Genomic DNA, 26988 nt, shown 5'->3' with positions numbered 1-26988 from the left:
TATGTTTAGACATTTATTAATAAATATTTTATTTAGGCGTAAAGTTTATTGCATTACTTAATCAGTACAATTCGTTTATTAAATTTACGTTTATTACTCCTCGTCTCCTTTCCGCTTGAGATTAAACCAAGTCTCTCAGAATTTCCTAATAACTAGCACCGCCTGTCGTCTCGGCTAATAAATAATAAGAAGTATGATTCGAAAAATAGTAGTTAGGCTAAGGGGGCTGATGGGATCTCGGAAATTTGGAAATGCCGCCCTGCACAGAAGCCTGGCGCAAAACATTTTGATACAAAATTATTTGGCAAACTTTGCGGGTTAATGCGGGTTGAGAGCAGCAATAGTTAATAATAAATAGTATAGTTATAAATGCATTACGCTCGAGGACATGAAGCAGATTTCTCACTAAACTTATAATTAGCCTAACTTTCGCTAGAGAGATTGTAGCTCTAAAAACTAACTCGAATTTATCGGTTTGAATTTCCGTTCTTTTCTTGGCAATGCGCCGATTTAAAATGCTGGAATCTCGTCGTCCAGTGCATTTAAAAGCGCGCATTATATCGTATCGTAAAAAAGGAGTCAGAGCTCCCATTGTAAACTAATCGTAGACTTAGTCTAGGCTGGATTAATCAAGGGTTCTCAATGATTTCATGTGTCGCTGCTAGGCGAATATTTTCTATTCAAGTCTCATCGAATCTTTTGAAGCTTTCGAGGCATATTGCGTTTGTTCCCAGCTAAGTGTTCCCGGCAAACAGCGAGAGCCACCCAGATCTCCCCTAGAACTGCTGTCCGTAGCGCCCGTTGATGCCGCTGTCGTAGAGTTTGCTCAGCGTGTCCTTGGCACTGCCCCCGTAGGACGCTCCCGAGGCCGAAGATCCGGCGGAGGAGTTGGGTGGTGGTCCGTACAGCATGGTGGGCGCTCCGTAGGTGATGGTGGGCGTGGGCTCGTGCTGGTACAGGTAGCGCTCCTTGCTGGAGCGACGCTGCACGGTCTTCCAGATTCCGAAGATGCTCAACTGGGCCAACAGGAATAGGCCTCCGGCCATGATAAGTCCTGCAAAAAAGAATAGAAAAATGGCTATGACTCTCGGTTCTTACAAGTCAGAGTGGGAATGACGTGAAAAAGCTGTCTCACATCCCAAAAGAGGGCAAGCACCAAATTTTGATTTCATTTAAAAATTAATCTTTCTTTATCCCAAGCCTTTTGAGAATTAGAAAACGAGAATTTGCTCTAGATTGCTACTCGAGCAATTTAAAAAGGGAAGTCGGCCTCTTATCGCCATAAATCAAGGGGATTATCTCGAGTTACCGATCTAGTTCGAAGAGTTTCGACGGAAACTGGTTGCGGATAGCCGGTGAAATGCCGATAAGATCGCTTCGATGGGCGGAAAACCAGATCGAGTGGAATACGAGGCAAAAGTGACCTCAGATCGGTTCGGTTATCACAGAAAACAAAAGTGGCCGCCACTTGACCCACTTCGTTGTGGACTGAAACCGAAGTAGGGGAGCGAAAAGAAGAACATAGCTCCAAGGTCCCAAGACGCAGAGTGACCAAGTGACCAAGTTTGACAGCAACAAGTTGAAGATAAACAAAAACAATGAGAAATAAAACAACGACAATTTAATGCATGAGTTGCATATTTCGGCACGGACTCGGACTCGGACTCGAACTCGGACTGGGACTTGGACTTGGACGATGTGGCTTCACTTTCTATACCCTAGACATCGCATGTTTCCCCGTTCGCCTGGGTTCTTAACAGTGCAACATGCCACATAAATAAGCCCGGGCTGCAGCGAAGGAAATACGAAATACCGAACCGAAGCCGGTAGAAATCGGGTGAAAGTGCCGCCAAAGTCAAAGTCAAACTCAAACTCAGAGTCGAGCTGCAGTGCTCAACTTGCATGCGTTGCTGCCTCTGCTGTTTGTGTCCAGTTCACGAAATCAGAATTTAAGAGCAACAGCGTCGACGACATGCCAGATGACTATCAGAGATTACTTGGTAACATTGTTATGGTTGTTCGCTGCTCAAATGACCATAAAAAGTAAGCCGAAAACAAATCAACAAACAAACCGAGAGCCACAACGTCGTCATCATCATCATCATCATGATTTCCATGACTTGAATGAGTTTCAATAACAAAGTGCACGCACTTGAGACTTTTATTTATGTGTTGTATCCAGCTTTTCCATCGCAGCAAGAAGACCACAATAACAGTAACCAAAGAGGGATCAACGAAAATATACAAAATTATAACAATTACTATAAACGGTCCACGGAGTTGTGGGAGTTTCGGGGGCAATAAGTAAACCGCGGCGCCCACAAAATGGTAAATAATTTAATGAAACTGCAGCCAGAACAAAGAGCGAAGAAAAGAACTGAGAAAACTCTCAAGATAATGAAAGTGTAGCCAGATGCCTGCTGATCTGCTGAAAGGAGGCTCATAAAATCGAAGCTGCATAAATCCGAAGGATTTACTCACAGCACAAGCATTAAAAGCTAATTTATGCTTCATTAAACGTACAAATCGCCATTGGAGTCTATTGGGGATTGTGCCGTAAAAGGAACAAGAAATTAACTAACTAAAAAGTTATCAAGCTAAAATTGATTTAGAACATAAACTGCTGATCAGCATAAATAAACGCGGAACGAGGCTGAGTCACTCATTTACATGATGTATTTTTTATGACTGACCGAATAACCCAGAATCGTCAGCAGGAATAGTTAGTGGAACTAAACTAGTTTAACGATTAGATTAGAAATATACATCTGCATTTAGCAATGGTTTCCCGACTCCCATAAACAAAGAGATTACGATGGATCAAAATCTAAAACAATATTAAAGACTCGAAAGTTAAAGGAACTAATAAGCAAATGGTGTGTTGCTGAGCAGAAATATATGATATTCCTCATATTAGCAAGAATCTATTAAAAGAGAGAAGGTAATGGATTAGGTAAATATTGGACATTATATCCTGGCACTTAGGCGAAAAACACTTTGAATTGTAGATAATTTGATGAAAGCGAAATTATTGAAAATCTTCCTGGTGATTACTTTCGAAGTAATGCCAGAAATTAAATTCCTGAACTACCATGAAGTTAGGTTTAAAATGGTTGAAGTCATGAGAAAGATCCATTTCTAAGTAAATACCGGCGCAGAATGCAAAGTGCTCATAAGCTTGACAAATTACAGGGTGTCTTGGATGCGGCGTTAAATTGGCGCTCTGCATGCCAAAGACGAAGGCCGGGATTCATCTTCTCCTGGGCGCACACGCACATCCAAGTTGGCCAGGTGATTCCAGTGGGCAATGTGTGCGGCAAATGAGCTTAAGCACAGGTAGAACCGTAGCTCTAATTGCTTCGGTTTGCTCGCCTCTGATCTGCCTTGAAATGCTTGGAAATGCAGCGCGTAATTACGACTGAAATGTGCGCCTGATGTTTGGTGGTCCGGTGGAGTTTCATCCGTCTAACGAGCTGTCAATTTAACGCTTCAACGCGGCCTGAAAATTGCTCCAAAAAAGCAGCGACACTTGGGAGATGCTGGAGCTCGGGAGCTTGGGAGCTGCGAGCTCGGGAGCTGAAAACCCAGCAGCAATCTGGATGGACAACCAACTGTGCAGAAAAATTTTCGCGCCGCACGAAAACGAGGCGTGCAGAATCCTGCTGCACAGCATTCAGCATTGGATGAACTAGTGACCTGGTCGTGAGCCAGCAGAGACACCAAGAACGAGCCACTCCAGCATCATAACACAGAACACGTTCTGGACAACGAAGAACCTAATTTAAGGCCCCTTGCTCAAGTCGGCAATGATGAAAAATTGATTCATTATCAAAATTAGCGAGCCAAGAACAAGCTGAGCGCCTCACGACGCGCGGAGGACACGATGTCGTCCAACTGCAGGTTCGGTTCCAACTTCAGCTGCAGCTGCAGCTCCTGATCCTCCTGCTTGTCTATGTAAATCAAGCTAGCTTTGATTTGCGCTTGATTGGGCTTTTTCACAGAGCCCCCGGAAAGGAACATCCAACTTACCATAGCCATTAAGGCAAGTGAGCTTGTCCTGGGCCACGCCCGCATAGGCCTTCTCGTGGGGACCGCTGTCATTTCCGTGGGTAGTAGTGCCATCCTCTGGCTGGAACCCGAACTTGTCTGTGATTTGTATGGACTGCATGAGCAGTATGTTATCATCCACTGGGCCCACATCACGACGGTGGCGTGTGCTGATCAAGAACTCGGCTGCAAGAAAGGGGAAATGACTTTATAGTAAGGATCGATATCGCATCGAAAATATTCATAAGAAGCTCAACATCATGTCATCATTTCATAAATATTATTCTTGGCATTAGAAATATCATCAGTCTGAACAATAGGTGTTACAAAGCGTAACAGCTACTTACCCCCATCAGTTCCATTCAGCACCGACCTCTTCTTGCGCCCATAGGAGACCAAAGACTTGAGCTCTCCACTGGCGCCATCCTCGCTGTCGCAAATCACAGGTTCGCAGCGCGGAATGCAGGGCGTTACCAAGGCACGAAACTGGACCACTTCGCTCGAAGGAAACTTGAAGGCGTCGAACTGGGAGAGCAGCACCTTGCGATTTTGCGCCAGCTTCTGGATGGTGCCCATGATGTATTGGTCGGTGGGGCAGCCATTAGCATCGATCAGCGTTATCTCGGCGCTGTCCGAGCCATCCATGGCCACCAGTTCCCTCACGAAGATCTCGTACGGACTGTTGGGCTCCACGATTTCGAAACGCAGGGCAAGCGGATCCCCAACCTCGGCAATCCTCTTCATGTCGCTGCCATCCCTAGAGGTGATCTTCATGATCACATTGGGCGAATCAATGGTGATCTCTTCGCTCAGGGAGGACTCAATCTCTCCAGTTACTCCAAGGTCTACATCATTCAGCACTGTTTTGTTGGTCAAATCATACTGACAGGATACTGCGAGGCCGAGATCGGAGGAGGTGACAATCATGTCGTGATGTTGGATAACTATGTCATTCATATATCTGCCATAAGCGCTCTGGCGCACATTGCACTCCAGATCATTGTAGCCCATGCGGAAGTCAAACTCCAACGAGTGGTTCACGTTCACAGCGCAGGATTTGGGAGCTCCCTTGGCGTAGACCTTGCCATCGAAAAGTTTGGACGTTCTAATCTTGGTGATCATCTCACCGGAGCGGCACTCAATGGATACATTGTAGCAGGCTGACAGTTCATAGGTAGCTGCCTCGGGGACATCCAAGTAGGGATCCATCACATCGGTCAAGGTGGCGCGGCTGTGATGCGACAATCGGCAGACCATGTCTCCAGTATCATTGTAGTCGTAAGAGTGGCATCTGGAGAGGATTACATTAAGATGGCTATCAGAGAGAGCTCCAATTTTGACCTTAAGAGTATCGTACCTGTAGGGCGAGTTGAGGCAGAGATCACGGCACTCGTCGATGGTGTTGATGTCCTGGTAAACCGAATCCACTGTCTTCAGGATCTTTCCCGAAATCCGCTTGAACTCGCACAGTTTGCTGGGCTCCTCTGCGCAGTTGTTCTCCAGGTAGTCGGCTCCATCGTAGGGCTCCACGCTTCCTCCAGCAGACAAGGTGATGCGGTCCATGTCGGAGAGTTCACAAAGTCCCGAATGGCGGTAATAGTTCGCCGATCTGAGTGGATTGAGCGGTATAGGACGGAAGAGTGAAGTGAAGAAAGCGGAAGTGGAAAAGAGTAAGCGGAAGGCATTAGGAAAGATTTGCAAGTTCGAACGAGAGCAATGACAACGAGTTGGACCGCTCGAAATCTTTAAGTGTTAGCATTATTAGTCAAAATCTTGAACTGCAATAAAATTTGTTAAAACCTTTCGTTCAGGGTTGTTATCAGGTCAATGCCAGCTAAATGTTCTATTGTGATGCCTATTCATTTCGTATCATGTTTATATTTATAATTTAAATGCAAAGCACAGAATCAACTTGCTTTAGCCAACACTCACCGGCATGTGAACTCGGTCTCGCCCAAGCAGAGTTCCAAGCAGTCGCGCCGCGACAGAACCGTCTGACTAGATTTGACGTGCTCCGGGAGGCGGTAACCTTGAACGCGATCGATGCACCAGGCCTTCGAGCAAGGACGCACGCCCAAACACGATTTCTGTGCGTAGATGGTGAAAACCGGAAACTGCGAGCGCGAAAGTGAACCTGAAAACGCAGAAATTGAGAAATGAAAAGTGGTCGAGAGGCGGGAAAAGGGGAAAAGGCAACGGCGCTGTGCGTATTTTATGCGTTTTACGCACACGCCCCTTCACTGCGAAGTAACAGGCGTTGAGAAACGGGCAAAAGCCCCAATCTCGGAGCAGTCTTGGAGCAGAGTCAGCTGAATCAGGCGAGCCACGACAACTGCATCGACATTCGAGATTCGACTGGGAAGGCTGAGGCTGCAGAAATTATGCGTTACTATGCCAAAAGCCAGTTTGCCTGCAGAATAGGCAAAAATCTAGTTTGCAGGCCGGGCCAAAAACCGCGTTGTGCGTAAAAGCAAGAGGCGTGTACAGGTTCGCTTTTATTTATTTCTGTTTTTTTTTTTTTTTTTTTTTGCGAACACGCGGGTGATTTATGCCCCCGGGCCACGGCAACCGCAGCCGACCTGCATGAACTAGAACTCAGTAATTGAGTAAATGAATGAATGAACGGCCGACTGGCTGTGTCGCTGACTCGCTGAGTCGCCTGAATTATTGAGCTTTCTTTGGCACAAAAAAATAAATATAAAACAGCACAGCCGCTTGGAATTCTCACACTTTCTAACTCACCTGGCAATTTATCGGCGGTCGTCTTGAACAGCACACACAATCCGGTTTCGTAGTTGACAGCGCTGCAGGACTCGTTATTTTGGCAGGCCTCCAAGCAGTCGGTTAGCATCAGCGTGCCGGGCAGAGTGTCCAGCATTTTCGAGGGAGCCGAAAGCACGTAGCTGAAAGCCGAGGAAAATGATTTATAAATTAGATCGATTCCAAGATTGCCGGATGATTTATGGTCCCGGTCCCGCTAATAGATTCCCAATACGACGGAAAACGAAAGTGGTCGGACATTCTTGCGATCTTGTGGGTATTCATTAAAGACGGCTCAAACAAAAGACTGAGGCAACGAACTTGACGCAGCCGATGAGTTCGGAAAACAGTCATGGATTAGTCACCTTTTAACCAAAGAGCCACAAATTTGCATATGCCAGTTAGCAGTGTTGTGGTGGTGGGATTGCCGGTTCCCTTTCTGGGTTCACCGTTATCTCGTCTTCTCTTCCTATGGAAATGTTAATTGGCCCAGATGTCGGGGTGCATTTCATTAAACATGAATATACCTGTGGCCGGTCCATTGTGTTGTCGCTCACAAATTCAAATTTTTAGAAGAAAAGCAAAAGTGAAACTAACAAGTGGCCATAAAATGTAATCAAGTTTCCATAATGCCGGCGGTTGCGCAAGCTTTGGGTTGAGTGAAACTCCTCATTGTTTTGTGACACTTTTGAAAAGGAGGTGGTGATATTTTCCATTCATTATGCAATACTCTACATAAGAATGTTTGTTAGCTGGCATGTTTTTGATAAATCTTGTTTGGATTTTGCTAAAGCTCCATTGCAATTCTTTATTGGCAAACTCTTTGGTTAGAATGAGTAGCGTACGTGCACAAACGCATTTGATTTGAAAACAGAACTCACCCGGTAATAATCTCGAAGCCAATCATATCTGGATCGCACTCCTCCTCCTGAGCTGGTGCCTTGTCCGTCTTAGCCTCCGGCTGCGCCTCTATGGGCGTGACTAGAGGCTTGGGCAGCTCCCCGCCGCCGGCTAGATCTGCAGATCCGACTGTGGCCACCTCCTGGTCGCCGCTTCCTTCCGTGGTGGTGGTGCTGCTGGCGGGTGTGGAAGTACCCGATGAGGCGACAGCCGGCGGCGAAGGCGTTACATTGGTGCGCGGAATGGTCTGCTTGACCGGCTTGACGGGACGCTTTGTTTTGCGTGCGGCGCTGGCGGCGTCACTCGCAATTAGGCAGATCAGCAGCAGTAGAGTGCAGCGGCGTAGAAACATTTTGTCTGAAATTGAAATGGTACACGGTGTGAGCATGGGGCCATGGTAGTTGGGGAGCTCCAAAGCTGTGCCCCCAGGGAGATCGCTAAATGTTAATTAGGCAACTAATTTCACATTACGCGCAATGTATGTAATTCCTGGTGTGCACTTTATTAGTTTGGCGTTAGTCTTGGCAGAATCTAGGGTTCCTCCACGGGGGCTTTGCTCGCCCAGGAATGAAAACGGAACGGAACTTTGTGTCTTCGATGCTATGCTGTGGCATTCCAAGGCATTCCCTGGTCTTTCTGTGTTCGAGCTTTAATTGCTTGACTTGTTCGCTGTGTGTTCGCAGCGTTTAATTAAAGCTACAGCTGCGCTAACAGCAATCTGGGGTCTTTCTATTGTGCATATACAATAACAGTTGCACCACCGACAATCAGAACAAAAACATTGCTGAAGACCTCAGTGGGGCGAAGTTTTATGTGTGAAAAGCACCGCCGCCTGGGAAATATTTGGGAGGAGTACCAGTACGGATGGAGAGTGTCTGGATGCGACCTGGCGTAGGTGGCACCATGCTGGGGAGACCGAGGAGCTCCCCGACACCTGAAACCCCAGGGGCCTTTCATCTAGTATGTATAGCTGTGCACTGTTCCAGATACCACAACTATATAGGTGCTTTCAGTCGGGCGTGATAATTAATATTATTACCAATGAAATATGAGCCCTTACATGCTTAGCACATAATAAATTACAGCGAAATGTGTTCCGAAGGGGAACATATTTGAGCCAAACTTCTGAGCATAATGGTCAGTCAGAAGTGATAATAAGTATTATTAAAAGAGTGGATGAAGCATGTTTCTCGTGTGATCTCAGATAATGTTGTTAGGATCATAACACTTTTATTGTTATGGCTTTTCTTTGGACTCTTTAAAAGCGCAGGACCTGTTACCAAGATGAACTCCCTATACTTTACTATAGTACTTCTTGCTGGCTCTATTTGGAATCTAGCAACACACTCAACGTTTTTTATTACACAATTTTCCAAAAGTCAATGACACGTCTACACAGTAACTTAGTAACTTGGCTCTGTCATAACTCTGTGCTAATCCACTTATGCAATCTCATTCAAACGCGCGAAACAATTAACACTTTATAGCTGACATATCTAAGATATATTCGAATGCTTCCTTTTTTTCGCGAATGACTAAGTAAAACACTTTTTTCCGCTATACGGCGTGAAAGTGAATTCAAGCACCATCCCCGCTACATAAAAAGGCAGGTAAAAAAGACATTTCCATGTCGTTAAATATTTTTATGTGTTTTGGCTGTCGATCGCCCGCAAGAGAGTAAGTTAAGTTAAGTTTCACCGGCCAGCCGTAAAAAGACAAAGCAGTCAGAAAATGCGAGATTCGCACTGCTGAGCCATCTGTGAGATAATCTAAAGTGTGGCTCATTATTTTGTGGAGAGACAACGAAGAAGATTTAGCGGTTAATAAGCGGCTGCGTGAGAAAAGAGTTTCATTTGGATTTTCCTGGCTTTTTGTACATTTTTCCTTATAAACTCGTTGGCCCTCTGGCCGGCCAGGCGCTTGTTTAATGTTTCGTTAGTTACATAATTAATTAGGAGCCGGGGCTAGCCGGCAGGTGGGATGCATGCAAAACCAGGGCCACGCCCACACCTCCAGAGCCTCCTCCTGCGACTGGTGGACTGCAACAACGGCTCACACATAAATTATGAAAACCAAACAAGAGTGGAGAGAAAGAACCGTTAATGTTAATAACATGCTTTAAGATACTGCACTAAAAACAATATGTGGCTCGAACCTGGAACCTGGAACCTGCAACCTGAACCCCTCGATCATCCGGGTGGCGCGCACCACCATTCTTCTGCTCGATTGAACGGCAAAATAAGATGAAAATAAACGGAGGAGAATAAACCAGAGGCGAATTCATTACGGAACGCTCACTTCCACTTGCAATTAGTATGAATGAATTTATGCTAATTATAGGCCTCGGCAGACAACGCAACGCGCTTTTAATAAGCCACCGCGGGCCGAAACATTGACTTTGATTTCAGACCCATTCTTAACTCTTGGCCTTTTGGCTTTTCTGGCCCTTCCTCCGTGGGTTTTCCTTTCCTTTCGATTCGGTTCAGTTTCACCTGCTAACCCACAAATGTAATGAGCCGTTGACCAAAGTGGACAGAAAAGTCAAGAGAGAATGGCCCCGCCGGTGGAACGGTAAACGTGTGTGGCATGCGGTTAGCTCAAAATTCTGGAGTCGGGAAATGGAAAAACGTTCTGTGGTTTCGTGGCACTTAGAATTTTCATGTGAGCGTAACCAAAGCTCCGAAAAAAGGTAGCTACATTTTAATTAACCAGTTGCTGTAATTTGTGGCCAGCCAAATCTTTTTTTGTTTTTTCAGTTTTTCCGTTTTTCTGTTATTCTTTTCGTACTCCCCGACTTTTGGTTCTTCAACGGCCGATGATTTCCCCCCGCCCGACGAGCTTAGATATGTCTATCAATTTCACTAATTGAACGTTAACCAGCCGCCGCATCGTAGCTGGAAGCGGTTTTCCATCTATCAATCATGTAAACTACTCTGCGATTCCAATCGAAGAGAGAGATACAATTTGGTTAGTTATTAGGTGAGACCCGGCCATTGGCCATTCGCAGCTGCTTCCTAGTTTCCAAAGATTCTTCCTTGTTAATGTCTGGCCCATAAACAAAAGACTCACGGAACGAACTAGTCATGTGTGTATGGCGCATTGATTGAGGCCTCGGAGTTTCTATTAAATTTGCTAATGGCTTTTCGCCCAGTCTCTGCAACTCGGTGGCAAGTGAAAACAAAAGATGATCTCATTTGCCGATGAAAATCTAATTGAAAACGTTTAAATTGAATTCGATTCGCTTTACTGGCCGCCCGAGAAAGGTCAGCTCAGCTCTTTTCAATATAGTCAATAAAAATTTCTCTAGTTTCGTATGCAGGTTCCCACAGTAGGCATAATATTTTCGATCGCTCGATTCGAATTTATGCCAACTAAATGCCAAATGCTAATTGACTTTGCAGCTCTGCAAAAAAAAAAAAAACACTTTCTCAGTAGAAACGAGCAAAACTTGACTGCAGGCTTACAATTCCAGGCAGCCTGAGCATGCATAATAAATGTGGCCTGCCGAGAAATGAGTGCTCTCTACCAGAAGGAAGCAGCATATTAGCACTGGAGTCGCCGAGGCGGCATTATCATAAACTAAATATAGCAGCAAATATCAATTTGATTGTGCTGGCCAAGAGCGCACAAATTGAGACCGGTGCACAATGGCGGTTCAGTCCAAAGACTTGCGGACTGCCGGCTGGAGTCTACTATCGTAGCCGAAGACTGAAGACCGAAGACCGGGCTAGAACAGGCATTGTGTTGGCCAGCAAGTACCGTTGAGCTTTGCCGCATGTCCGGCTGCTGGCCAGTGATAAATTATCACTGTTGGCCGGGCTATTACTTTTCGGAAATGTACGAGGTGAGCGACTGCAGTGGCTCAGCACCAGCACCAGCACCTTGGCCATGACCATGGCCACCTCGCCAATAAAATGGGATTCAGAATGCTTATGCGATGAGAATGCGCTTTTGGCCGATGGGCAGGCGGTAACCGGAGATAAACAGCCTGCTTTTGCCAAGGCGTTGGCGTTTATTATGCAAATATTTTAGCCTTAACGTAAGGCCGCAAATTAATATTGCTCAGCTCGGAGCTGCAACTGCAGAACAATGTCGCATTCATTTAACGGCACTTGGCTGATTGTTATTTAAAGTTCAGTTCATAACAATTGTTGCACTGCTGCAGTGCAGCGAAGAGTGCTTTGGTGCTCTGGAGCGCTGGCCGCTTCGCAATTTACTACTTTTGCATAGTTAACAACTTGATTGGTAGCACTGGGCCAGCTGACATTGAAATGTAGGCCTTGCCATCATCGATGCCCGCCAATGATTGCCGCTGCTGCTGATGTTGATGTTGTCGTTCGTGGTTGTCTTTTTTGTGTTCTCCTCGGCACTGTTGTCATGCTGCATAAGTGGAGAGGACTGGTTGCTGCCTGTTGCATAACTAACAATGTTTAGAGCGCATAAATACATGGCCGCGGCCGCAAGAACACCGTACCGCGGAGTACGGAGCAGAGCGAACTCCATCTAACATCTAACATTCAGAGTAACGGAGTCCCGCACAAATGCTCATGACATGCAAAGGAATCTCAGTTATGTTGATGCCGACCCATGCGGGGCGTGTTTCGGCCAGAATCCCGGGCTGTATCCCCAGCCATTTAGCAATGCAAATTGCGTTGTTTAGCTTATAGATAATGTCATTCAGAATGCTCTGGCACAAGTATCAGAAAAATGCTTAAGGAACTCGGCGCGATACAGAACAAGTTCGCTGCCAAAGCAGCTCGATAAATGCCTCTGATAAGGCTGAAGAACGACAGTTGGCATGGAAAGTATAGGTAAATGCACGGGTAGCATTATTTGACTGGAGAATATCGATTTTGATTGGTGGATTCTCTCCAGCTACGATCGGTGGTATAAAGGGGAAGCATTTGGATGGACAATCTCCAAACTCTCACCATTCAGACTGGCCATGGAAAAGTAACTGGAATCCACGATCAACACTATGGAAACCATACGAATATGGCACACATTTTTGAATTCTTTAGCTAAAACCTTCAGTTTCAAAGGTCCCAGGATGGACATTCATAATCATTTATGGTCCTTGAAGTTGAAATATCTTAGAGATTCCATTGTAAATATGCCACTTGGAACACCATTAAAAACATACACGTCATCAGCGACATCTTAATCTTCATCAGAGCGAGTGGCACTGGAGCCACTTTATGGTCATAAGCCAGGCAATAAACACTTGAAGATCTTTTCACTTTTTCTCGGCCGTTGATATGCTTTAGGCCCCATACAACGGCGGCCACTAATCGCCTCATAAAAACACATTTTATTTGAACTACGTGACAAAAAGAACTTTATGGCGAGCAGTGCTAGCCGTGAATCCAAGAAGGTACCGGAGGAGAATAGAGAGTTCTCTGGGACATGTGGCTGCCCAAGTACATTTCGCTTTCCGACAGCCCACATTGTGGTATTCCGGCCTTCACCTGGCCATTCTGCGTTCCATTGTCCGATGGCATCAAATTCTACTTGAGCGTTAATTCGAGCCAATAAAAAAGCGTTTAATGGCAAACAATAATGAATGCTAGTTGCTCTGTGCTGGTGGCTATTAGAAATTCTAGCAAACTGGCGCAACTATACAGAAGTGAAAGAAAGCCGGCCAGAAATAAATTAAATGGCGACTGAAAGGCAAAAAACAATAGAAAAGGCGTGCTTTTTCGAAATCGAATACTATGTTGGCACGTGTCGTCACGCCGGCTTTTCTCGTTTTTTGTTTTCTTTTTTTTTTTTTTTTGGAAATTCTTGGGGGAGAGATTCATAGCCGCTGACAGTCAAACATAAATCCCGACAAAGCTCGAAAAGGAAACGGTCGAAACGGCCGCGAGAGAAGAGGAAAAACCGCCCGTAAAGAATCTAAACAAATTGAAAAGCGCACGCCAAAGTCGCATCATCATCATCGAGAGCTAGAAAACTGGACCTGGAAATCTGGAAATCAGGTCGCTTGGCGGTCGCGCCTCCCACAGTCATATGATTTATGCCCAGTTAACCGTTCACCCACCGACCAACCAACAACATACTAACTCATGTGTGCGTTGCAAATTTACGACTCAATCAAATGCAAATTGCAAGAATTTTTGAGCTGAGCTGCACCTGTTGGGGGTCTTTTCCTGGTGACCCAGTTTCCCAAGGGGAAAAACGGTTATAAATTGCGTGAAAATGCATTACGCAAGTACAAAAGGCTGTGAATGGTGGCGGCAACATCATCATCCATTGCCAGCAGTCCACATTCAGGCAACAATGTGAATTGGCCGCTCCAGTTTTGCTGGCTAATTTATGCAACATTTGTTCGCTTGGCAGGTGGAAGCTGTCGGCGCACGTAACTGTCAACCTGGCGCAAACTAACTGTAAATTGCATATGCCAACAACCACCCACTGCAGAAAATGGAGCCGCCGAACCACTGAGCCATTGAGCCACCACCAACCGACCGAACCACCTTTTGCCACTTCTGCCACTGAGCCACCGACCGCGGACCTAATTGTCGACGCTTTTTGCATTTAAGCCAATTTGCGTTCACATTGTTGCCCGTCTGGCTGCTGGAAAACGGCTGCCATCTAAATATCTAAACTCGAAGCCAGAATTCTGGCCAAGGTCTCTACTTTCAGCCATATCTTCTTCGTGTGTTCGGTCCGATTAGAATGTGCCATTAACCCATTTGCGAGCGGTGCTTTGGCGCTTTGGCGTTTGGGCGCAAAAGATGCACATAAAATGGGCAATTTAAATACACAACGAAACTGGCGACAAATTCTATTAACCCATTAAAGATAACATAGATAAGTTAACGAAGCACTTTTGTTTCGTGCTAAAAGTTATGACAGGATAGTTTTATGATATGTGATTTAAGATTACTTGGACATCCAACTATGCAGGTGAAATACCTCTTAGTTGTGACCTCTTACTAAAGGCCATACTAACTTCTCCAAATCCGGCTTGAAGGACCAAATATGAGCTCACTGTTCGGCATTGCAATTGCTTTTTATTTGACCTCCTATATGTACACTCTTTGTAAACCTCTGAGGGAGAATGGTATTTCCTATATTTCACCTAACTATTATCCGTTCCTTTTGTCGTTTTAAATACCTTTCCATCCAGTCATTTGTCAACAAGTTTTGTATGCACAACAGGTACAGGCGGACCAAAGGATGAATGGCAGGCACTTAAATATGTGGCACTCAAGGGGTTAAAAGCGGGTTACGGCAGCTAAGACAACAAACATTCAAACAAACAAACATCGCGGGGAAACAAACAAGTTTTGTGTTGCTCAAACAGCACACTGGCCTAAGCAAACAGAAGCAAAACAATTTTAGTTTGGCGTTGGAATGGGAATGGGATTTGTTTGTTTGCCCGATGGATTGACTGATTGATAGACTGACGGACCAAATGACTGGCCAGTGGCTTTGGCTTTGCAAGCCTTATGATTTCGCCTTTGCCGACGTTGCGCTAAATTGTTGGCATCCATCGAGTGGAATTGGCCAAGACAGGAAGGCAGCAAAAAGCCAAGCTGCAAAGCTGCTGAGCTGCAGAGAGCTGAAGAATCTGGCAGACAAACGCTGCCGCCGCAGACTGTCTGCAGAATTCCTGGTAATTCTCCGTTTGATTTATTAACCATCATTACACACATTCGATGGCCGCTGATCTTTCGCTGCTGCCGGGCAATCAGAATCAATATCTCAGCATCACAGTTGGACTTCCGGTTTCAGGTTGCCGTTCAGGTGTTTGTATTTATCCCCACCATTTGCCACAGGAAGAGAAATCAAGTCCTTTTGGGAAAGGAAGCGGACCGGACTTCTATGGAGCCATAAATAACCACCAAAAAGAGAGTCAGTAGCCCAATTGGCCACGTTATATATAGAACGTATCGCATTATATAATTTGCACTGGCCAAGATTTATGGCCCGGCCACAGTTGCCATTTTTGGCGATCGATTCCATTTCGAATGCGTCTTTAAAACGCAATAAATATTAAAGCCGCTGGTCCTCTGCGTGCAGTTTATTCACTTTATTCAGTTTATTCGCGCTGCCGTGGCCGTGGCCGTGGAATTGTATCTGCCGATAGGCAGCAACGCGAAAATGCTGGCAAGAAAGCATCTCAAAAGTGGAACAGGCCAACGGCATGCAACATTGGCAAGGAAAGAAGCCACGACAACCGAACTGGGCTCCCTCTCCCTGTTTCTGTTCTCGGCTAACAATATTCATTGCACAATTATGCCTTGCCTGATTCTTATACCAGATCTTAATGCTTTATATGGACAGCTAATTTATGCAGTGTCTGCACGTCAGTCAGCTGGCGGAAGATACAGATACACGTACATATATCCACGAGAGTGGAGGGTGGAGTGGAGCCCACGCCAAATTATTTGCTATTTAGTCAAACATCAGCCTAGTTGGCGGAGAACCCGAAACTGGGTCGATGATATGCACTGGAATGTACCCAAGCTGAGTTGGGCTTAAACGAATTTCACTCGGCTGACCTTGTGGACGAATATCAAAAGATGCGAAGATCCCGTCTCCGTCTTTATCTTGATTCTATTAAATACGGGGTATTTCACGTACTGCTAACGCACTAAGTCCCACTGCCCATTAAACTAACTTGATTGCTTTAATGTTTTGTAAACTGTTTACGGCCTGCATTTAAAAATTGGACAAAACCCCTCTGGAGAGTGGCGTCGGTACTAAACTTTATGACCAAACAAGAGCACTTTCTTGGCTGCATTTTTCACCGTGGCCCCTATTAAACCCACGGATTCGGTTTTTATGGTTCTCTTTCATCGTTCTCACTTCGTTTTACGGAAAATTTAAATATTTCCCGTTCTATAAAAGCAGACACCTTCCGGTGCCATCGAAAGACGGTTATGGTTTCTGCCAGATCGTTTCCGTGTTCTGGGAATTTGCCTATGCATAATTTATTGTATTGTGTAAACTGGATGGCCTATTAAAATACACAGGAATCCTGGCGGTTCTTAACTAGAATTCTCATCCCCTTGTCGACTCCGAGACCCTGACACTCTGAACTTGACATAACCCCTGGCCATATTTGATTTGGCACATACCTTAACTGTTTGCTCTCGTGTCTTCAATCCTCTAAAACTTCAGATCGGCGGGTCTGGTCGTCGTTGTATCTGTAAGGCAAACAAATGCAAATTAGTTAAATATTTGCCTACAACAATGGGCCCGGTTTTGAGCCACAAACCCACTTAAAGCCAAAGTACGGGTGATACAGATCTAGGCATCTGCATCTGCATCTGCATCTGCGGCAATTGAGTTTAGTGTGACAACGTTTAATGTGAAAACGAGAACTAAATAAATAATGTTTACCGCCGCGAGGCAAGGGAAGGCAGACAAACAATGAGATGCGGCGATAATTTCATTAAAAGAGAGAAAACTTAGGGAGATCGGTATAGTGTAGTGGATCCAGCGGATGGATGGTCGGCTGGATGGTTGGATGTTGTATCCGTCTTGACGTCGAGCGCTTATCTCGAGTTTGAATCGTCAGCAGGTGACATTGAAGTAATTTACTTGCTGTTGCAAGTTTCCACCGCTACCCACACAATTTATTTGCAACTATTTAAGCGACGAGAAGAAGGAAGCCAAGAAAGCCAGGCCAAAAAGCAGAGAAGCAATAAGCAAGAAGCCAGGCCAGGCCAGGCAAACCAAGCCAGAGATCTGGCCAGGGTCTCAGTCACTCAGAGAACTTGGCTTTTTTCCCGGAGCCAGAGCTTCTTCTCCAGCTTCTTGCTTTATTATTGGCTGACAGTGGTGTCGTTGTTGTGGCAGTGGTTGTCGTTGCTGCAGTTGCTGCTGCATTTCGCATTCCATGCTAGCGAAAGTTGACCTAGTCGACGATCGCGGTTTTTGTTTCTGTCGTCGGAGGCGGCCGGGGTTGCCAGTCGAGGCAGTGCAAATTTGCTTATAAATAACGAAATTAAATATGGCCAAAAGCCAAATAACTCAACTAGCAACTAAGGACTACCACATTTACAAGGCACAGTGGAAAAATGTATGATCGATGTGATGATTTAGCCTAGCGCGTTGTACCATATAGCCAACATTTATTTCGACATTATTTTGAATACATAAAATATGCGCAAAAATGCCTGCAAAAAATCGAAACATCATATAGTCTTAAAATCTGCATTTTATAGCAATCGTTTTTGTTTTTCTTTCTGTGCAGCCATTTAACTTGGAAATTTGCAAAAGTTTCTCCCGGTCAGTCTTTACTGTATTCTACCGACTATCAACTACCAACTAGCAACTGAAGACTGAAAACATTTGCACAATTAACTATGCAATGCACGCGCCCGACTTCGATGCTCCCGATGCTCGTTTCGTTTTGGCCACTTTCTTTTGGCAGTTTTAAAATGCAAATTGTTTTGATGATGGAGTGCCAGGCATTCTAATCAACTCGAGATTTCCGTAAGATCTTCAACTCTTACTTTCGATCTGTATCAAGTTGCTCCCTCCTCACCGCTGACGTCAGCAGTTGAGAACAACAAGAGGTTTCCGCTGGCGGCGAAGAACGAAAGATCTACAACAGGCGGAAGCCTCAGCCTCTCTCAGACATTGAACTGTAACACTTTCTATTGGGGTCAGTCAAAAAACCAACCACCAGCGAACAATAATAAAAATGCAAAATGGGTGTAGAAGCGGCTAGAAAAACTCGTGGTTCGTTGGCTCATAAAGGCGGACAGGCGTGCATGGCCGGCACAATGGAAAAGTGCCCCAAAATGCCAGGCACGTTCCCCCACCGGTGAGGAAAGATCCACTAACTCTGGAAGTCCAACCTATTAATGTAATTCCTATCCCAATCTTCTGCTGGGCTCCTCTTTATTTTATATATACACACTGCTGAACTAAAACGCATGCAATGTCAAAATGTTAATAGCACTCAATGGCATCCACCGGCTTTTTTCGCCTCCCTGGATGGAGGCTCTTATAGAGTAGAGGTCTGCGGCGCTTTCTTTTGTGCACCCAACCAAGATTTTTGTCACGATCCCCAGACTTTAACGTTTATTGGATTATTGTCATTAAATTTGTTTGGCTTCGCGGAAAGTCTTGAAAGCGAAATCCGGACGGGAGAAACTCGGCAGAGAGGGCTGGAATGGAAGGTCTTCGCCATGAGTCAGAGGTCTGATCTTAAGAGGCGCTACTCGTCTTGCAGGGACCTTGGGCAGAGGTCACGTATTGGATTTAAAAAGGATCCGATTCGGCTGGATTTAGCTTGGATCTGTATGCTCTTTAATTCTGTTCTAATCTTTTTTTTATTTCTCACTACTGCCATCATTGCTGTCTTTATTTTGGCATTAAGATTAACATTAATTTGTTCTTGCGGTTAATTTAATAATTTATTTTTTTATTCTGCTTTTTAGTTTTATAAATGCTGGCTAGCAGATGTCCCAATCACACGCCTAGATCCTTCAGCCGACTTTTACTTTTGTTCCCAGGTAATTGGCGCTTTTCCTTTTCGACATTATCATTGGCGGCAGACAGACAAATATGTATGAGGCACTGCATCCACATATCCATCGAGCAGCGAGCCAGCTGGCAAATGTCAAAGTTTAAGTAAATACAAACGCCTTGGCATTGGCATTGCGATGGCGATTGCCATTTGGTCGTGCCAGATGGGTTTGAGTTTGAGTTGCACCCAAAGCGTTTTGCGCCTCCTCTGGTTCGTATTCGCGCATTCAATCGGCGACAATCACAAGGCTTTTCGAGGGGAAAGACGTTTTTATTTATGGCCAAGGAAGCCGAAGAAGCGAAAGTCAAATTCTTCAACGATTATTTCTTGCTGATTTTCGGCGGCCGCTTCTTCTGACCGAAATCGTTTGCCCAAACTATGGTGTCATTTATCCCCACCTCGGGTTCATTTTTCTTCTCTTCGGATTTTCGGATTTTTGGTTTTGTGGATTTCGGATTGGCTGCAGGCGGCAGGAGGCGATGGCAACTCCTGCCATTGTCTTCGGCCTGGGACTTTGGGTTCATTGATATTTCGAGTGTGCGAAAAGTGAAACTCTAAATTGTCGATGTCTCTGTCGGTGAACTTGGCTCAGATATCTTAGCCTCTGGCGGCTGCCAATGCAGCATTTGAAAGCTTTTTACTTTTCGATTAAATTTCAATTAAAATATTACGGCAACACAAACGGCAGCAAAATACTTTCACACAATCGCAAATTATTTCGGGCAGCACTTCTGATCGAATTAGCCAAACTGCATGTCTTCAAATCGGACACTTTTCAATGAAAGCGAATCAAGTGCGAAACGAGCTAGCATTTTGATGGACAGGTGCTGTTGTGCTGTTGTGCTGTTGCCATGCTATTAGCCTCATGAGCTATAGCAGCGATCTAGAGGCGACGAACAGGGCGTATACTTAATAAGAGCAATTCACATGATCAAAATGGTTTGATATAGCCACGCAAAATCGTGGGATAAACTGTACTGCCAGCCAGATAATCTTCTTGGGGGAAATGCGATGTGTAGAAAGCTGCTCTCATCAGCTGATGATATCATCAGCCAATTTCCTTCGATAATTTCTCAACCCAATTTCGTGCATCTTGTGCATAAATTATCATGAAGCCAATCTAAGATCAAGCGGCATTAGCCCCAAAAAAAAGTTGCCAAAACAGTAGAAGAGCTAATCGCTGGCCAAAGCCAAATGCAAAGTAATCCAAACAGTTATGTTATTTCCCATCCGTCGACCATTGTTGGGTAGATCTGTGCTAATTGCCAGCCCAAACAGCCAACTGACCCAAAAGTTGACAATCGCAAATAAACATAAATGGTAATTTGGCACGCCGAAAACCAAACAGTAAAACTGTTGGCCCAAATGAGGCTTACAGACGGACAACTCGTGGAGAGATGGACTACGCTGTCTTGGCAATTGAAAATGCGGCGGTCCATCAATCAATTATCTTGGCTAAACTGAAACGGAAGCGGTTTTTCTGCCTGACAATCACAGTCGCAATCTCGCTACTTAGAATCCATTTCGCGATTTCTTCTCGACGACTACGATGATTAGCCATTGATGACCACAGTCAGCCGCAAAAGTAAATTACAAAATGGAGGGAATAGAAAAAGCATAAGCGCACAGAGCCTGCAAGCTGGAAATCAAATGCAAAAACAAACGTGCGGACCTGCGCCAAATGTCAAATTAAATCTATCAATTTCACGGCAGAATGAACGCCCAAATGCGGTGGGTCTCGTATGGAGCCCATATAAATTCCGCATGGCTAGACATTTGAAATTGCTTTGCTGACACCAAAGTGTGTGGGGAGTGGCTGGGTGCAAGATGCTTTAGATACTGGAGGCACACAGCTGGCTCACCCTGGCTACCTGGTGTTGTGGCATTTGATGTTGGTTGCCCGTAATTGCAATGGGAGAACTTTTTGCAGAGGCTAATCAACGCTAACTGCAACAAACAAGCTGGACAAACAAACGCAAATTGTTTTTTAAGGCACGGAAGCCGAGGCCCGGCGAATATTAAATGCACATGACAAATTGCCAGGCCGAAGGCGAAGGCTCTTGAAGATTCTCTTTCTTCGTCGTGGTTTTCTTGCCCATTCCCTGCCATTTGGCGGCAATTAAAGCGCACGCTTCGTCTAATCAACGGCGACTGGCAGGCTGCGTAAATGAATAGCTGCCAGGCGAACGAAGGCTGTGTTGTAACTGTCATGTCATCGTGATGATGCCATGATGCCAACTCCCTAGCTTTCTGGCCCACAACTGCAGAGCCGGAGCCGGAGCCACAGCCAAGTCAGCAAAAGCCCAGTCATGGCCAGGGCAATTATTGCGGGCAAATTTAAATACCAGCTCCCCGGAGAAGAACCCTAGCCAGCCAACCAACACGGTAGCTAGCTGACACTCAATGGATCATTTCAGCCGGTGGTCTTTGGCTTTCTTGGGTTCTTTGGCTTGAGCCTGGCTCTTCAGATCATCATCGCCTTTTATCAGGGTCGCGGTCCTGTTCCAGTATCTCTTTTCCCGCCCTCTTTGCTCGTGGGTTCTATTCTGACACGTTGCATTGTGGATTTCACACCACATCGGGGGCTTAATTATTTTAATTGCCCGCCTTGTGTTCACTTTTAATTGTGGGGACTCTAGATGATCTATAAAAGACAGCACAAGACAACGAAACTTAATGAATCTGTTGCCAATTAATGCAAATGTCTGGATGCCATCACAACTGCAATCTGGATACATTATTTTTGATTGCAGAGAGAAATATTAAGGCTAAGAAGCATTCGGGCATTGTCTTTACATTTATTATTATTTGTTCTGCAACTACATAAAATTTGTACTTTGATTACAACATTTTATTGGTTCCCTTTGTGGATGCGTTATTGATCTAGCGAGCTACTTAGTCCTTAATATTGTATCTTTTTATATTCACAGTTCAAAATCTTCTGTTATCTGAGAGCAAACATTTAAGGAAGAACAACTCTGCGGATATAAAAATTAAAAAAAAAAATATTTTTGATTCCAAAGGTAAGTGAGCCGCTATGGAAAGCACTTGAATTATTTATTTTGAACTCAATGGGGATTGGGAGATTCTGTAATCAATCGACCCAAGGTTGTTCTCAAAGCAGATTGTTTAAAGAAGGAGATTTCTTGCCGATCACTGTTTCTGAATTTCTTACTTGTCATTGCGCATATTACGTGTGTGTGGTAAAAGTTAATAAACACTCACTTGGCCAGAATAACTTGCAACTGCAACTGTAACTTGGGGTCGTGAGTTCTGGAAGTGACCGAAAAGTATCCTTTCCTGTCGGATTGTCTTGTTCTCCTGCCTTTTTCGGCTATCGATGCTGAGTCACGCTTCACTTTCGAGATGAGTTTTATTCATGTATGTAAATGATCACTGTTTGCTGATTACACACATTGCACATCGGTGGGTATTGAATGTTGCACTTGACTTTGCTGGCAGGTTGCTCCTCGTCAAAGCCGCGGACTAAAGTTCCTTGAAACGCGATTCGGTGCTTTTGTGATTTATTTTTTGGTTGCCAAGTCGCGAGATCGCTGCGAGCTTGACCGTCGAGAGTTGACCGAATAACTAAAGCAAACTCCGGGCTAATCAGTCGTTATATAAGTTGCTCACGGAGGAGTTTTGAGTTCTTCAGCTGCCTTTCTTTAGCTGCCTTGCTGCGCTGCTCGCGTGCGTTCGCCTTGACAATGGCCAACGATATAAAGTGCTGCTGAGCATAGAGCTCAAAAGAAAGCCAAAAACACACAAAGCGGTCGGGCAAAGAAAGCCAATGCCAAAGCCAGAGAAATGAGTGGCAAACACAAACGGCTCAAAGCCAAACTCTCGTTTGAGTTGGAGTTTGCGTTTGAGTGAGTTGTGCTGAGCTGGGTTGCTGTGGGGGAAAAGCGAGTGGGTATTGCATTTCTCTCGGGATGACGCTCTTCTGGGGCTCTCTTCGCTTCAGGTGCGCTCTTCTGGGGCACATGTGGCATGTTTCATTGAGTCCCGTCGCGGTCCATTCATAATTTCGATTACCAAATCCCCCTGCTGAAACGGAACCGCGAGGGTTCAAAACGGGCACACACGACGTTCAATATCATTAATTAAATTGAAATCAGTTCTCGAGCTGCGAGCTGCGAGCTGAGATCGTAGAGAAGGAGATCGAACTGGAGAGCTAGAACCGGGGAAAAATCAATTTGGTCCATGAGATCGCACTTAGTCGAGTTATTGGTACATGAAAATTATGATATTACTTCTTGGCCAACTTGAATTCTCATTTCTCACTCGTCTTGTGGTCAGCCAGGCAGTGTCGTGCGTTTTATGCTCCATAAAAGCTGTCCAGCACCGCAGTTTAAATGAATTAGGAGCCCAAAACGAAGTCAACTTGAATAGAAAGGTGCAGCAGAGTCGAGGAAGAAATCAAAACGTGCATCAATTGATCACACAGCCCCTGAAGATGCTAAAGAAAGTTACAGATTTGTCGGACAGCGTAGATCAACAAATAGTTCAATAACATTTCTATTGAGTCATTAACATGTCAGGCTCATAAATTGAACGATTGGAACGATCAGCCAATGTAAACACAGGCGATCACAAAACAATCGATACAAAGGGCCACCGAAAAATGAATCAATTTGGGATCGGATTTTGGATTGTTGTGGAATCGGATGACGGCAGACGGGAGACCTTTCGCTTTCAACGAAGCTGTAACTGAAAAGCGGCACGATCTTCTGCATACTGATGAGTCCACGAGGCGTTCATCACAATCTGGAGAAAGCTAAGCCAAATCAAAGAAATCCACAACTGAAGACAAAGCGACAATTGCAAAATGAAATGTCGCGCAAGGAAGCGCAAATTGTAACTCTTGCAAAGCGGCAATCAAATGTCGCCGGAAATGTTTACACAAAGCGCTCGAAAATGCCCAAAAATGTTTTGAAGAGCTGGAAGAGAGGGGATTGAAGGGGTTAGAAAGGCAATTTGCATTTCACCGTGTGACAATGACAGCTGCTTAATGATGATGCACGTTGATTTGCGAAGATTTGGAAGATTTGGTGATCTGTATCTCGGTGATTTTTTCTATGGTGTGACTGCCAACAGGTGGATTTTTTTAGTTAGCAAGAATAGAGGCTTCGTTATCGTCGCTGCTTTCGTTTTTCGGGCGAAAATTAAAACAGCTATTTCCGAAAATAGCCCGCATAACAGCTGCGCTTGTTTCATCTGTCCCATAAAGTTCGTTGCTTAAGTCTTTAGTTATTATTTTTTCTTTGGACGCCTTATTTGAACTGCAGCTCTTTTTGACAGATTTCTCGCTTGTTTTGATTTATTTCCCTACTCATCGCAGCATTTGAAATGGAATCCCTTCTTTCTCGGCTTTTCTAAAGGGTTTCTTGTAGAAGTTTGTGCGGATTGGAACAGCATCCGTTCACATATTCGAAACGCTGCCGCTGATTAAGTTGCTGCTGCACCTCAACCAAGAAAATGTGCCGAAAACAAACAAAGCCTGGCAACAAATTTGGCTAAAAAGCCAAATCGACGCTGAAATGCACTATATTTAAAGTAAAGTGATGGCAAGTTCTTTTGCCAAACGCATTAGATAGGTTTTTATGACCTAATAAACTTGCTACAGATATATTACGTTAATAATCAGTTTATAGATCTTTAAAAGTCTTTGTCAAAACATTAACCGATATGTTGTAAAACTGTATGTTGTAGTATTATTACGCTAAATTCTATTTTTTATAGAGGCCTAAAAATAAATTCGTATATTTTAAAAGGCATATATAAAATAACGATGGCGTTACTTTTCATTACTTCGATTAGGGGACGTTATCCTATTTTTTATTATTTATAGTAACTTCTTGATGTTTCCTAGTTCTTCATTAGTTCAGTATACCCCAGAGGCAAATTAGAGACCCAGAGGAGAACAAGAGCTAACGTTATCCCATTGTATCTGAACGGTTGTTAACAAGGGGCTACCGAGTCCAAAAACCAACGAAAACCAAAAGCCAAATCCAAGCGAAACGATCCAAGTACAACTACAGAACCAAATTGGGCGTAATATTATGCCCAGGCTGGGTGAAATATGAGCTGAGAAAATTTTATTTCAGCTTTGTTTGTCCCCGGGTTTCTCGGGTCAGTCCGGGTACAAAACTTGTCCAGAAACTGCGCCTGCTCCTTTGCTTTGGGCCTGCGATTTGTTAGCGATCGTATTAAAGCATTTATTGGCTTATTTAATGCGACCATGTTGGCCGGCATGGCAGCGAAACGTTAAAGCGCGGCCTCAGGTGCAGTTCATCAAAATAAACAGCACAGAAAGGGGAGGGATATGGTCGTTAAATATGGAACAAATAGTTCCAGTACTTGCCCATTCGGTCGCAAATCAGGTCAGCATTTAATATTTTTATATTTTCGGGGCGTGGCACGAAGTAAAGTAGAAGTAAGCATAAAGCAATTCAATCAGCTGCTGCTCCGGGTTACTGGCCGAACCTCACCTGGCTGGCTATCTCCCAGAGTGCGGTTTTCCCCAAATATTTAGCTACCTGGCCAAAATACAGGTCGTAAGCATTTGCGGCTCACTAAAAATATGTTTTCTCCCAGGGCTTTTTGGCAAATTTTTCTCCATAGCACAGCGCAAAGCAAAGAGATCTATCTAAAGTGTTTATTTCCTGCAATTTTCGGAAACATTTTCTTGGCTTTCGTGTGACACACACGAGACACGTTTCTAATTCATCGCTGTTTTTTTCTGGCCAACGCTGCTAGGAAAACAAAAACTGAAGAATTCTTTTGGCGGCTCGGTTCAAAGATGCTTTGTGTTAAGTTAAGCAAACATCATGCGGACTGTTACCATTTCGGCTTGATTAACAATTGTCTGCTGGGGCAAATATTTAAAGCATGAAATCGTTTTGCCATATGCACACATCGCGCTTTTCTCCTTACCCCAGATGGAAACAAATGCGGACCGGCCACAATGAGCACTTTTAGCGGACAAAGGGCTTCGATTTTAGATCGAGATCGAGATGTCTTAGCGGAAAAACATAAATTGGTTTCAGGGTGGGAATTTAATGATTAATTTTGGTCCGACGCTTTGTGCCAAACAAGTTCAACGCCCCTTTGGAGGCCTAAAATGAAAAGCTAAACGAACTGGGATCCAAAAACCTTTTTGGCCAGATAAAACGCAGCGTTAATTAAAGCCGATTACCGTAATTTGTTTGAGTCCGCGGGCCGCCGAAAAGCGGGCCCTTTATGAAAAATCTGGCCTGCACTGCAGAGCTGCAAATTCGCCGAATATCAAGACAGAAGTGGTATGTATCTACTTGAACATCTGAATTCGAGGAATGCTGATGGTGCTGTTGCCTTTGGCTTTCCTGGCCAAAAGCGCGTGTGACCCCAAAAAGAGAAATTTCATCCAGATAAATGATGCAATTCTCTTGGGGTTTGGTTTTTGGTTTTCAGTATGAGTTGGGCTGGGCCCTTTCCTAATTGACTAATTAACCTGAGGATTAATAAAGTATTTGGGCCTAGGGAAGTGAATGATTTATGTCGGAGAGTTTCTTGGTTTCGGGTTTCGTTTTATCTGGCTTACATCGGGTAGGCTGTTCTTTCGAAAGAAAGCAATTTTCGCGACAACCGCGAGCACTGAAAGATGTCAGTATTCTAAGCCCGGTGAAAGTTGTTTTTGTCAATGGCCAAGAACTTCTTCTTTCGCTGCTTTGTGTGCTCAATAGTGCGAGAAATGGTCAACTGTCCAAGCAGCTTCTCCATCTGCCAGTTGGACCATCTTCATCATC

The 26988-nt window shown here is 44.6% G+C and overlaps 1 protein-coding gene across 1 annotated transcript; it reads right to left on the bottom strand.

The window, feature by feature from the left end:
• Positions 1-22895, bottom strand: LOC6619547. The gene is made up of 9 exons (XM_032721968.1): positions 22427-22895; positions 16797-16865; positions 7689-8064; positions 6790-6950; positions 5980-6181; positions 5405-5656; positions 4395-5338; positions 4030-4233; positions 1-1054 (listed from the first exon to the last, which is right to left on the bottom strand). Exons 3-9 carry the CDS (start codon positions 8057-8059, stop codon positions 777-779), a joined length of 2412 nt encoding a protein of 803 aa, XP_032577859.1. The 5' UTR covers positions 8060-8064; positions 16797-16865; positions 22427-22895; the 3' UTR covers positions 1-776.
• Positions 22896-26988: the final 4093 nt, after the last annotated feature.

The sequence above is a fragment of the Drosophila sechellia genome, chromosome 3R, assembly GCF_004382195.2.
Source record: "Drosophila sechellia strain sech25 chromosome 3R, ASM438219v1, whole genome shotgun sequence".
In the NCBI taxonomy this organism is placed as follows: Eukaryota; Metazoa; Arthropoda; class Insecta; order Diptera; family Drosophilidae; genus Drosophila; species Drosophila sechellia.
The sequence above is the reverse complement of the archived record's forward strand: the minus strand, read 5'-3'. Positions and strand labels throughout refer to the sequence as shown.

Excerpts from the sequence above, each read along its gene's own strand:
- LOC6619547 (XM_032721968.1), bottom strand. The coding sequence starts at position 8,059 with ATGTTTCTACGCCGCTGCACTCTACTGCTGCTGATCTGCCTAATTGCG. Across the intron at positions 6,182-6,789 it reads GACCGCCGATAAATTGCCAG|GTTCACTTTCGCGCTCGCAG; the intron begins GTGAGTTAGAAA and ends CTGCGTTTTCAG. Across the intron at positions 4,234-4,394 it reads GCTGAATGGAACTGATGGGG|CCGAGTTCTTGATCAGCACA; the intron begins GTAAGTAGCTGT and ends CCTTTCTTGCAG.